General features: G+C 35.1%; 1 protein-coding gene across 4 annotated transcripts in view; it reads right to left on the minus strand.

Annotated features, from left to right (window-relative positions):
• IPO11 (importin 11) overlaps nucleotides 1-14,020 on the minus strand; it is an 82,814-nt gene that overhangs the window by 59,489 nt on the left and 9,305 nt on the right. For all 4 annotated transcript variants that reach the window (XM_056513741.1, XM_056513742.1, XM_056513743.1 and 1 more), the window contains exons 3-7: nucleotides 13,508-13,592; nucleotides 13,081-13,224; nucleotides 9,729-9,829; nucleotides 4,939-5,011; nucleotides 1,444-1,647 (exon numbers count right to left, since the gene is read on the minus strand). In XM_056513741.1, coding sequence (XP_056369716.1) covers nucleotides 1,444-1,647; nucleotides 4,939-5,011; nucleotides 9,729-9,829; nucleotides 13,081-13,218 — 516 coding nt within the window. In that variant the 5' untranslated portion in view covers nucleotides 13,219-13,224; nucleotides 13,508-13,592. The remainder of the gene's footprint in view (nucleotides 1-1,443; nucleotides 1,648-4,938; nucleotides 5,012-9,728; nucleotides 9,830-13,080; nucleotides 13,225-13,507; nucleotides 13,593-14,020) is intronic.

Raw genomic sequence — 14,020 nt, forward strand, 5'->3', positions numbered from 1 at the left:
ACTATGACTCTCACCTTAAAGAAAACTATTTAGGGCTCCTTTCTTACCTGATTTTCAGTAAATAAAGCTGCTGGTGTATAATACAATATGACTCTCCAAAAAATTATCAGTTTTCCTCATCACCTCTTCTTCCACAAAGACAACATTTTACAGTTAAATTAATGTCTGAATCAGTAAATGTCTGAATCAGCAAATGTCTGAATCAGCTTACTTGGGACACACTTAGCAGTTACAGGTGCAATAGTATTAAACAATGCTTACTCCAAAACTAACTTTACTTTGTAGATCTAGCTGTAAACACTGACCTTTTCCGCCAAAATTTTTAAATTTAGATTAACCAATAGTTTCTAATCAGGTAGAACTGAACAAATCTGAAACTTAATTCACATTACAGTTCACACACAGCGCTTAACTGATAAAGATATCTGAATTACAAACAGAATATAAAGGTTTTCTCACTCAGTTGTGATAGCACTTAACAGCTTCATATTGCAGATTTCCGTATCTGGTCTGCTACATCTTCCATAAATGGAGTCAAAAGCACATGACCTGTTTATTTGATTGCTTTGACTAAGGTTAGCAGAGGTCCTATTGACAAGTCAGTCTTCAATGCCTCAGACTCCTGATGGTTAAAATTTCATCTTATTGATTACATAGACAGAAATTTCTACATAGATAAATAGGTACATCTCCATAAACAGTCTTCATTTTCAGTGCTCACTCTCCCCTTTAAAATGAAGGAATAAACTAAAATTTCAAAAATTCAAGAGTAACAGGTTTGGAAAAAATGTTTAACTCACTAAATTCAGTTAACTGTTCTACATTGCTGCCCAACTCCAAATGGGTTTGGAGATGCATGGCCTGCAGCCAAAGTTACATCTGTCTTCTAATAAGTGGATTTTTACAGTGGAGAATGTAAGCTGAATGGCACAAGATCTGGCATTTGCATTCACATCTTGCCTTTTAACTAACCTGAAAAGATGGCCTGGAAAAACCTCAAACACATTCCTGCTGATGATAAAAAATTAAAATATGGCAGTATAGAGGTCTAAACCCCAGTATTTCTTAAAGACTACATTGATGTAAGAATTCAGAACACACTTCCAAAAAAACTCCATAAATTCCAACAAAAGTAAGAAGATTATGGTACATCATAAGGCTGACTTGCAGATACTATGTTCTGTAGATGAAGCTCTGTTTCTTTACACAAATCAAGATATGTTCAAGCTGTATGCAAAATTAATAAAGGTCTCAAACATCTTACCCAGCAACTGACTTCCAGTTATTCCACAGTACACAGATACCCAACATAAGAACATTTCTGTTCCAAAGGCAGACATTTAAGTCCACAGACATGCTATTAATGCCAGCTAAACTCAGAAAGAAGCAAGCATGTACAATACAAAGCCTGCATGCTCTACAATACTGGATCACATTACTTACATCATAGAAAAGCTTCCTGTCTGCAGCAAGCCGTTTGGATGCCAGGGTCTTTGTAACATGGTAAAACGTAAGTAGCGCCCTGTGCTGTTGAAGATCATCCTGCACCTTCACAGATTCTACAAGAGTGGGTATAAGTTCTGGCCACTGCCTTGGACAGTCCACTCTGGCAACTTTAGCAATCAGTACAGAGATCTGAGTCGCTATCTGCAAAAAAAAAAACCCAAAAGACAGACACCATTAAGTCACAGAGCATTTAGAAAATGAATAATGAGATCCACAGCCAAATAAAACCTAGACCAAAATAAGACTAGTATGGATTGCTAGATTTTTGTGTGCTTTTTCTTATGCTGTTTTTAAGTTTGCTGAATGTAAATAAATGTGGAGAAAAAACATTCTATTTTATGTTTTTAGCAACTATTTACACAAAATACTAAATTTAATGCCTTGTTTAAATTTTACATGAAGACCAGCAACTATATTTATTCTAGAAATCATATAAATGAAGTAACAAATATTTGGGAACCACTTTTTACTTAGTGATCTTCTCTATCACTTTCTATGAACATACATTGCTGAACAGATATTACTCTTTACTCTGCTCTACCTGACTTTTAGGCACACTTATGTGCAAGCCTAAGCCCCATCTCAGCAACTGGAACTGAGACTCTCTCTTGCTCCAGATCTTCAGAACCACACGTCAGGGGCACCTGCACCATCTGCCTTGGGTTGCTGGGCCCAAATCCCACTCACACCAGTCTTGCCACCAGCTGTAACCTGGTCCTTGTAGCACACAGGCATGATGAACAGAGTGAGATTACAGAATAAGACAGGTAAGGGATGTAACCAGAACACAGGACAGGCAGTGGTCATCAGGCACAGGTACAGACCACCTGTGGCTTACACGACTGCCCCTTCTTATGTCCTCTTTCTGTCTATTCCACACTTGGCTGCTGTGAAACTCCCTTCCCCTGAACATTCCTTAACGTATTTTGTATGGTCCCTCAAAACCCTTCCTCAAATATTCTAATATTTAATATTCTTGTTTTCCCTGTTCTTATCCCACTCTAACTGAAAAGGTCCTTGACTGGATTAGCGAAGAAGACATGCTCTCCTTCAACATCCTAGAACAACCACACTTCCAGCCACCTTCTTAGTCTCCCACAAGGAATCCAAGCAATTCACAGGCCTAAGGAAGACAGAGCTATGCCCTTCTTCTTTTCTTCTTCCTGACCTGTTTCATCTGGAGTTTGACAACCTCACCAAGTTTTCTATAGTATTTATTCCTATGATGCTGCTTAGTGAGAAGAATTGCTTCAGGAAAGTGATGTCAGTATTTGCAAGGAAAAGCTGGGAATCCTATTTATTACCAGACCAAATAGTTGATTATCCCCTCTGTCAGTTGTCAGGGGGAGCAAATAAATTCTTCTCCATAAACAACACAAGAAGCAATCTCCCAGGAAGACCGAAAGTAATTTTATCTTGAGGACTAGCTTTTTTAAATGGCGAGAAACAAAAAAAAAAGAATTTGTTGTCATATATTTGAAGAAGTATTTTGTTCCACTGTTCCCCCGATATGCTAAATATATTCAGAGGGCATGGAAATTATGCTCTTAGCAAATGGTATGTTCTCCTTTTCTCCTCTACCTCCTCTGGAAGTCAATCTATATCATCACATCTGTGTAATATGTCTATTTCTCACTTTTTTTGTGTTGTTTTTCTTTCTATACAGGAGCCATAATGTTTTCTGCCTTCAGTGATGCAAAAGGCACAAGCAGATAGCAACTGTGTTATGAAATATCTGAGACTGGAAAAGTGCAGTTATCAGGAACACAGGATATCAAAACTCAGACATATCAAGCAGGCTGGGAACTAAAAGATTCCTCTGAAAGGACACCTTTGGATACCTACAACACAGATTGGGGAATAAGGGGAAAGAAAAGGATATGGACTCTGTAAACATATTTCAATATTGCATATAATTGCTCAGGCAATTACTTGGACTGCTGCCATAAAAACAAACAAAAATCTCCACATCTTAAAAATGGCATTCCAAAAATGTCATAAGGACACACAAATCAAAACACTAAGCCACTTTAAAATGTCAGTTAAAAAGGCTCAAATCTCAACTGCAACTACTGGCAGAGAACTCCACAAATGCTCATCAGCAGTGGCATTTTCAACTACAAAACATGCTATGCTATCTTAGCAGACAAACTGATGAAATACTTATGAATTTATAGAAAAACTATTGATTAAAAGTTTTGTTTTATAAACAATTTAGTTAATATTAGAGTTTTATAATTAATTTACCTACTTATATGAGCAAAAAAGATACAAGCTTCAAAATTAAATATTTGATAAATTATATGCTATCTAGTAGAAGCTTTACCTTGACATATTTTGTAGGGGGTTTTTTTTGTGTTAAAATACAGAAACAAGTAATATTTGGTCATACTGTTTACCTTGAAACTATATCTGCATAACAAATCTTGAAATACTTCATGCGCATTATAAAAAATGGCATTTGCAATGAAAAATTTTAACTCTAGTCAAAATTGCCACAAAATTTCACAATGGGCTTCTACAAAGACTAAAATACCATAATTTTGATAAATTGCTCTAATCCTAGAATTTACCTTAATCCTTCCAAAAAATCCTGAAAAGTTAGAACAGAACTGTCTGCAGAACAGAAGTTTATTTTCAATGCCTTTTCTTTTTAATCTTTACCTTATGCCTATAATTTCTGTACTTCCTTGACAAAGTTATTTAAGGTCCAGCTCAAAATAGTAGCAAATACCTCTTTGCAGAATCTTATACTTATATGATGAAAAAGTTAGCAGAAGTAAGATTGATCCATGTAGTATGGGCATATTCTGTGCCCCTAACATTAGTTCTGTACTCAATATAATAAAAAATTCTTATTCTAATCAAAATCACATCTTACAATTAGTCACTTTATGTAAGAAAAGACACCATCACACTGAATCTTTATTAAGCTTATTTAAATTCACTAATGCTGTAACCAGACAATGACAGCAATATTGCTCCAGTGGATTTATACAGCAGCAATCTCAACAGCTCATTCCTGCTATGCCACTGCCACACTTCCTTGTACGGCCACACTGGGAGTCAGGTAAGAGAACAGACATAGCTGAAAAAAACAAAAAATCCCTCAGGGAAAGTTTATCTTTGAGCTACATCCATTCCCTGAACCATTTCACCAAATGGTTGGACAAACAGCAAAAGACAACAAACTGCCACTGCAACACCAAAAGAAACAAACCATAGAGACAAAACATGTTGTTTCCACCCAAAATGGTTCTATAATTCAACGAGTCATGATCTGCAGTAAAAGATCTCACCCAAAGATCTGTCTGGAAAGCAATACGTAAACTGCAACTGTATTATAAAAATTAAATACTTTGTAAAGAAAGAAACCAAACTATCTATCAATACAAGCACTTCTTGGGAGAGTAATAAACAATCACCACTAACCTGATTCACTGGCTCATTAAAGTTGGTGATAAGTCCAGCACGCAATGTAGTTTTTTCTTCTTCAGAAAGAGCACTGCCAGGATATATTTATTAAAATATTATTTATTTTCAATTAAAAAAATACTATCAATTAATATGTAATTATCAAAAACACTATCAAAACTAAAAAAAGAAGATTCTTTCCACTATCTCAAGTATCTAAGAAGAGAGGGAACAGTGAAAAAAATACTTATAAGGCATTTTAGTCTTATGATTTGAGATCTGAAGGTACCTTTTTAAAGATAAAAGGCAAAAGAGAATTGACAGAGTGAGACACACAAATATATTGTGAAAAAACTCAGAACTGTACAAAATACAAATAAATTGATCATAGACAATTGTTATAGAGTCATTACTGCCAGAACTGAGGATTTGAACATGAATTTGCCTATGTATTCTAATGGACAATGGCCAAAAAGTGTCCATAATAAGGCAATCACCATATGAGATAACAGCTCTTTTTTAAAAGCAGTCTTTTCTATTAGAAATCCTTTTCTACAAGCAAATAATATATTTATACTTAAAAGTACAGACCCCTTGTAAATTACACTTTGTGTGAAAAGTATGCTGATACGTTCTCCATAAAATGCAGGGGAAAATACTGAGCAGGGCAAATTCTAAGCCATAAAGGTTAATTTTCATTCAAGTGCAGCATTGTGGTATCTTAGTATTTCATTTTAAGTAACCTCTATCAGTTTAAGACTACCAGCTACAGTATGGTATCATGCAATTTTCTTATTAGTTCCAGGAAGGAAACACAACACACTGCTTTAAAAAAAGTTTTGCTGGTACTTATAGATTATACTATCAGGGCAAAAGAAAACCCAAACCAAACCAAAAACGCCAACACATTTTCATTTACTGACAGGACCTAGAAAGCTGCTGCTTCTTCATAGAAAGCCTGTAAGTTATCACCCAAGGTTGCTCAGACAGAAGTTTCACCTAACACTGAAACGACTTGGAAGCATACATGCAAACATCACATCTCAGTGAAGACTAATGACTGGATATTAAGAAGATTAAATACACCAACACAACCACTTCCTCTTGTCTGACCTCAGGCACAGATATTAACCAGCTAGTTTTATATATTGATAACTAAAATTATGTCTAAAGCTCCCTAAAGCATAAGTTTCACACTAATCTAGACAAATACTAAATACAAATCTCAAAATAATAAAAGAATAGAGGCAAGAATTGCCATAAGAACAAACATTTGCAAAAATATTCTAGTTTTCACTTTCTCTGCAGGAAACACAAGTACTCAGCATTTCCTACATCAGACTTAGCTTTTGAAGTATATTACAAAAGAGGGGCAATTCATTGGTTCACTGGTGACGCAGAACTCTACACTTAATCTTATTTTCCAAGGTAATTGCAGCATTAGATTTTATTTTTTAAATTAAGACACAGGCTTTAATATTTTTTCCACATAAAATTATATTATGCCTAAAAACATTTTGGTAAAAATGGTAGAGAGATTTCTGCAACAGTAAAAGCTTTTCTGCATGTAATAATTTAATTTTTTAATCTAAAGCCACAAGGTCATGTTCAAGAAAAATAAATTTTTGTGGTTTTTTGGGTTTTTCTTTTATAATGGGAAAATGCAGTATATAATTTCCACACATACAGGCATCCCCTAAGTAGTTTCTAAAAGCTAAAAGCTCCTATTAATAAAATTTTAAAATCCACTCTCAATTAAATGTAGATTGTATAACACCTCAGTTTCAGAGACAATAGAAAACACCTAAAACCTGGTTTGTAAAGAAAAAATTATCCTGTTTTAATATATGACTTCATTTATTTTGTGGGCTCATAAGACCCTTGGCCTTGAACACTTTTTCATAATTATAATTATATTAAAATGATCATATGCACAGTCTAAGAGCAGCAAGGATTCAGTTCATTACCTACTGTAAATAAAAACGCTGTAATTAAGTTTTTGCCATTGCAGACAAAACAAAAGAAAGAAAATAAATAGATTCATGAGGATGAACACCTCAAACACACGAGCTTCTGATAAGAAAAACTTATAAGGAAAACAGTAATGAAAAAAAAAAATCTAAGAAGTCAGTGCTGATGCAAGTGCCACACAGCACTGTGTGACGGTCCCTGAGGGTTTGCTGGACCATGGGAGGAGGAATTCAGCGTTTTAACAACACGAGAGTGACATCTGCAGGAGAACTGGGACACCCTCAGCCCTGAAGGAGACACAGACTGCCACCACACCTCAGCCACCCTTAATGCCTTGCAAGAAAGGCAGTTCCACAATTCCATGCATAAAAGTCATAGGCAGGCGAGAAATTAGGAAGAATTGCCTCACTCAGCCAGTTATTTCCCTTCAGCATTGAACTATGTGTGCCCAAAAATTAAAACAACTTCATCTGAGTACTATCATTCTAAGTACTATCTACTATCCTGTAATGTTTCTCAAGTTGCAAGTTCAACACTACTTTGATCTTTCTCTGTGTGTGTGTGGTATGGAGAAATATACATCCAAATACTTAAAAAATTCTTTTCGAGCTTTTTTTTTAAAGTCTGATATTCCAGATTTGGATTTCTGGCTTATGAGGAGTCATCACACAAGTAGAAACATATATTTAAAAAGTATTGTTAAAGTTGCTAACACAGTACTCAAATAAGAGAACAAAGTCCACAAGAGATGGGACACAAAAGTAATTGTCTGTAAAATCAAAAACATGTTCAACTCTTGAATTCAAGACAAACCACTTTTGAAGAAAATAAAAAAAAATATAAAATTATCTTGTGAGACCAGCTTTTCAGGAGGCTGACAACAAATTTCAAAAGAAAAGGCCAAAATGTGCCTGAAAAGAGTCTATGACAACTCTAGACTCTTCACCACAGCTATATGAAAAGCTGCCTGAAAAAGCAGGAGGGAGGAAGTTCCTAGGCTTATGTTCAAAATCACTCTCACTGGAAAATGTGGTTTTTAGCCTGATCTGTACATCAAAACATGCTTTGACGTACTACTATGGATGGACAGGCAACAGCTGCTGAAGTGACACACAAGATGAAAGACAAGAATTTTGCAAAGACAACAAAAACGCAGCCACTACAATGAAGCCTCCAAAAAATCATGACATTTGAAGTACGATTGGTTCACAAAATAATTAACTTAAGAATTTAGTTTAAATCAGGATTTCTGAAAATGACCTCAACACACTCTACAAAAAAAACGACCTGGGTGAGTTCTGACAAAAAGTCCCATCTAACAAATTTAGAAAGAAAAACAGCTGGACATAAAGATTTAGTACTCATTACTCCATTGAATCCTTAGCACCAGCCAACAATTTAAAAATTTTACTTTTTGCTTTAATCACATTAAATTAGTGGCAGAAAAATTGGAAATAGGGAAAAATAGGGTTGCACTGGAAATTTAACATAGATTTAATGGAATCTTCAGTAGTCAAGAAAAATGTATTTTTAAAATTACATTTAATTTAAAACTACAGGAAAACTACATTGAAAGATTTTTATTTAATTTTTACCTCAAACAGTAAAATTCTAGTCTTTAGTTCTGCAAGAAATAAACCAAGCTTTTTTACCAGAAATGCTACCGGTATCTAAAAATAATAAACTGAAATGATGTTTGACTTCTTCCAACAGCTCTTGCAAAGTACTAGTATTGTAAGCAGAATCCTGTTAACCAGAAATGTCAAAGATATATACCATCTTTCATGAAAGAGATGGTATTTTCCTATCACATAAAAAATAATCCAAATGCTTGCAGGTATTTTGCAATTATATACTTATTCACACAGATTAATACTCTAGTGCTCTATGCAATAATGAAGGAGTACTACACCACATAAAATGTGCTGTGGATACAAAATTTTATAATTTTTTCCTCTTTTGGTAGATCTTCAGAAAAGCTTACAATGCAAGACAAAATACATTAAACTATCTCAAACAAAGAACATTGAAAATCATACTTTGTATCATAACAGTAACTTAGATTTGTGATCCAGAAAAACTGTACCTAGAATTCCATCTAATTCCCTACATCTAATTCCATCTGACATGGACAGTTCCATCTATTACCAGCATTTAAGAGAGACTGGACACTTGCAAGCCTTTATGAGTTCTGGAATTGAAACTCTTTGTGGAATCACACCTGTTTTTAAAAGAAAAATAAGCACTTCATTTAAAAGACAGGGAAGTATATAATTCCACTGGTTATATATTAAAATGGCACTTTTTGTAATTTTTCAGTAAATTACATTGTACTCATGAAAAGTGCTTATATTTCTCATCTGCTTTGGAGACATCTTTGTCATGCATTATCAGAACCAATATATCAGAACAACAAAAAATGAAGACCAGAACTTCTCAGTATGGTAATTACTGCCTCTTTCCCACATACACATTCAATATGAATCAGCTTAAATAAAATGTCTCTCTCAGTCTCCAACAGACTGACTACCTTTCACTTCTGATACTATCAGTAAATACAGGTCTTGCTGCTGTAACCCTTACTGCATCACTTTAAAACCTAATATCTGTGAAACAGACTTCTAACTCAGTTCTCAAAAGTAAATAATGAACAGAGTCATAGAAGCAACGTAAAGATAAAATGTTTTATCAGCAAGTCCTGAAGTTTGAAGCACGTTGTCAGTTTCAGCATAAATTCCAATGTAACTTCTATGAATTAAGGATCTACTGTTTTTCCAGCCTGGCAATCATAACAAAACCAACTTTAAGACAGTTAAGTGGAAGAACTGAAAACTTACTGTGGTGCGACCCGCCTCCAGTAGCGATCAATTCCATTTTTGAAGTACAGCACAGCCAACCATCTTACATTCACATCCAGGCTATGATTTGTAAAGATATTCTGTTTACAAAAGAAAAAAAAAAAGTCAAAAACTGCTCAGGACACCACAAGCAAGACAGAAATTGTACCAACACATGCCTTTGTATATGTAGGAATACACACACCTCCATGATACATGTGTACATAAACAAAAAGCCTTAATCATCATTTGACAGGAAAGTGAAAATACTGAGCTAAGCATAAATTTTTAGAGATTTTTAAAAAAAAAGTTTATCAGTAGCCTAAATCTGGATTTATTTACAAAAAACAACATATATGGCAAAAGTATTGCTAATCTTGTCTGGCAGAGAAGGAAATATAAAGGTAAAAATTACTAGAATCAGACAATTTTTACATTCTTTAATGACACAGCTCTTAGAAGTTTGTACCACTGCAGAATACAGGGTAATTCCTTATTCTAGTCAGAATCCAGTCTTCAGGTTATTTATTTGTTATGTTCTCATATGCAAAGAACCACCCTGTAGACCAATACTGTTTGTAAAACATTGTAGCCTGCAATTTTCAAATTCAACTATGCTTATTCTAGGAAATTAGTTTCTACTAATAAAAAGCTATAGATACATGCATACATATGTATCTATCTCTATATGCTTTTATAAGTCTGTATGTACATACAGACAAACACAGAGGAGTTATTTTGTGCTGTAATGTTGTAAAGTTAACCAACCAAGAGAAACTAAAATAAAGGTAGACTACTGAATCTCAACACGGGTACTACTCTGAACAGCAGCTCTCCTCCTGTTTTCTACTGCATCAGATGGATCCTTCTCAAGGGGTGAGGCATCATTACTCCCTGCTTTTGAAAGCAAGCATATGTGAGTTCAGTGTTGTTGCTATACAGTGCACTGCAGAAAGAGTGCACCACTTGTATTCATTGCTTTTAGAAGCCCAGTAAGAAGGCACCAGAAAATGCAGGGTTTCTGGTCAAAAGCATCTGCTACTTTTGGGCACCATGTCTGCAGACATATAAACGAATCTTTCAAATGACTCAGCACTGTAGAAACCCAGGACTTCATTTTCACTATGAATTCGAAACCTAACTTTCTCTCAAAATCTATTTCTATTAATAGTAGCATCTTTCTAGAGGTAATGGCCAACCAAAATAAACCCTAACGCACTCCAATCACTAGAAAGTAAACAGACTTATGTGCCAACAGCAATATCGACCTCAAAATTAGCAAACAGTAGAAAAATATCAGAAAAGTAATATGCCCTCTTTCCCCAAAGCTCATTTAGGAACATAGACTAATCTCTAAAGGACTTGACCTTTCCCAAATGCAGCTTAAGCATATTAAAATACAAACAGGTAACTTCAAACACAACTTCCATATCATAAAAAAAATATTTCAAAATAAATGAAACACGGAAAACCCAAACTACTCATACTGCAACTTCCATTGATCTCACAAACAACTATTCCTCTCCTTGCTAAAATATTTAGCAGAATTAAAACTTCCACTGATAAAAACACCTTGAAACTAGACCAGGCCTAGATAAAAAAATAAAAGACCAAAGAATCTAAACAAAAACAAGTAGAACTTCTCTTTATACTCTGTATCTTCATATGAACTTCCTAAAACATTAAGTATTTAATATAACACAGTAATGCTGTCATAAAAATAACAGGAATGAAACCAATATACAAACTGATGTAACTTGTGCAGAAGTTCTTTTCAAAACCATCCAATTTATCTCTGAATCAGAGAGAAATATGTAATACCTTCAAAAGTGAAACACAGAAAAGTAATGATAGCAACACCACTAGGTACTAAAAATGGTAGGATCAAAGATGCATGTCTCATGTTTCTTTATGATTTTCTGTGCTCTGATTGTCCCAGAAGCAAGTGTATCCCACAGTAAATAATTATATTACTTGCCACATCCCACAGATGTCAGCTGTCTTACCCACTCTCCATTTACATTTACCTTTAAGGGTGCTTCCCTGCACCCTTTCCTACTCCTCCAAGAAGGTTCCAACTATTTTCTCTCCCAGACAGCCCACTTGTCATGACCATGTTAAACGAAGAAGTAGACACTTCACTTGTTTAGTTTGGAAGACTGTACTGATATTTCACTTAAAGAAAGGCTGATAGGACCCAAACAAATCCACCTAACCACGTAAAAGGAATTACGAGCATTTGATCCTCTTGGATAAGCATCTAATTTTTAGCCCTTTTATTTAAAATTAACTCAGATATCTTCCAGTTACATCTATGAGTGCTCAACTTGTCTACACTTTGAGGTGTAAGGTCTCAAAGCAAACATCCAGAGAAAAGAAATGTCACTAGTGGCAATCTCTGCTGTTTACTATGAAGATTATTTACTACCACAGCTACACTACAGCAAAGGCAGTGCATAAAGGGAAATTTGACAGCTCAAAGCATCTTCTTCTATCCCCTTTCCCTAAACCCTCAGGCTTGCCTTCAACTTTCCAAACGAATGAGAGGGTCTACAGAGAAAAGAACATATCACCCTACAAATCTGAATCATCCAATCTATGCACTGAAGACAGATGCTCGTGGAAAAAGCATTTTTCCTGTGTTTTTAAGACTATTATAAATATACATAGATACTGGAGAATAACAACAGAGTTAACTTTGTCTTTGCTGAAACAATTTCATTTCCCTTTTGTCACCACTTTGACCACATTAATGCATCCATTTCACAAATGGTCATAGTACTTTTAGAAGTATTCACCTTCCCCATTTCAGGATCTTACTACCACAGCCAGGTCAGCTAACCTCTGTGGGAGTCTCCTACCAATAACAAAAAGGAAAGCAATCCCAGAGAGGTATCACACAATGCAATGGAAAGCATGAGGGAACTTCTATTAAAATGTTCATAAAGCATCACCTCCACAAAAGAAGAAAAGGTTATTCCTGCCTTGGTATATAAAAGGGTTCCTGCCTCTTGAGGTACTAAAGGCAATTTCTTTGACAAGGGCCCTCTTGGCCTTCTACCATCTACAATTCATAACAAGTCAATAAAAGACTTAGCACTACTGCCCACTCACACTGCTATTCCACCTTCTGAATGCCTGGGGAAAAAAGCTTACTTTGAGACAAAATGATGACAATGCCTATCACTGTAATATCCTACCTACCATATTCTTCAGCATAAGGATTCTAGTGTCTGAACCATGACAACTCAGGGCTTCTCTCAGCCACAGGTCATGGTTCAACTGTGTTCTAGAGACCAGCACTCAAAATTATTCAGAGTTTACTTAGTAGCACTTTTCCACTGTATCTTACCAACAAGACTGAATAAAAACCTGGCTGTGTCTCCCACTGCTTCAGCTGCTCCTCAGCTGGCTTCAACACTGCAGTGTCTTGGCTAGTAGCTTGTGTCAAGACTTGCAAAACAACAGTGCTAGCACTGTTGAGATCCATGAAAATCTGAAAACATTTAAAAAGGAGAAAAAACACTTGAGGAGAAAAAGATAGCAAATATAGACAGGTATTTTTCCTTCATATTACCCAAACACCCCACACTCATTTTTCATTAGACTACACAGTGTAAAGATAATGACACCCACTCACAGGTAGTTAAGGTACAGGGATAGAACTATTTGCTTTCAGAAATCTCTCAGCAGAAGGAGCAAGCATTAAATCTATCATTACAAGAACATTTGCTAGATTTGAGGAACTTCAGGAAATATTTTGATTTTAAAATAGTTACCTCTCTTGTGAAGTACAGCAGCTAAGATCAAAACTGCAACTACAGATGATTACTCAGCTGTAAGCAGAGTAAACCATGGGGTTGTCTGAAAGAGGCAAAGATGAAGGTTATTAACATTTTTGCATTTTATTTTTCCTTCAGGAGAGAAAATTACTCACATAGTTAAATTCCATAATTCAAATTCATCAAAACAATTCACATTAATTAAAAAAGAAAGCATTAAGTCTCACAATTAGTCCTCTATGAAAAAAATTTCCTCAACATATTTGGTTTCCTTCTTATTTAGCATACAAATGCTAACCAGTTGAACTATAAATGCATATTGCAAAATTTCCAATGCATACACATCCTCAGGCATCCTTGTACCCTATAAAGGGAAAACAAAATATTGCTCTCCAGATGACAGAGACCACAGAAACAATGCCACAGTAAGAAAAAGACATATATTGAAGGAAACTATGAAGCCTGTTTCCTGCTTATAAAAAAGACTGTTTAAAGTGTATGTTAACTTTT

This window comes from Oenanthe melanoleuca, chromosome Z (assembly GCF_029582105.1).
Source record: "Oenanthe melanoleuca isolate GR-GAL-2019-014 chromosome Z, OMel1.0, whole genome shotgun sequence".
In the NCBI taxonomy this organism is placed as follows: domain Eukaryota; kingdom Metazoa; phylum Chordata; class Aves; order Passeriformes; family Muscicapidae; genus Oenanthe; species Oenanthe melanoleuca.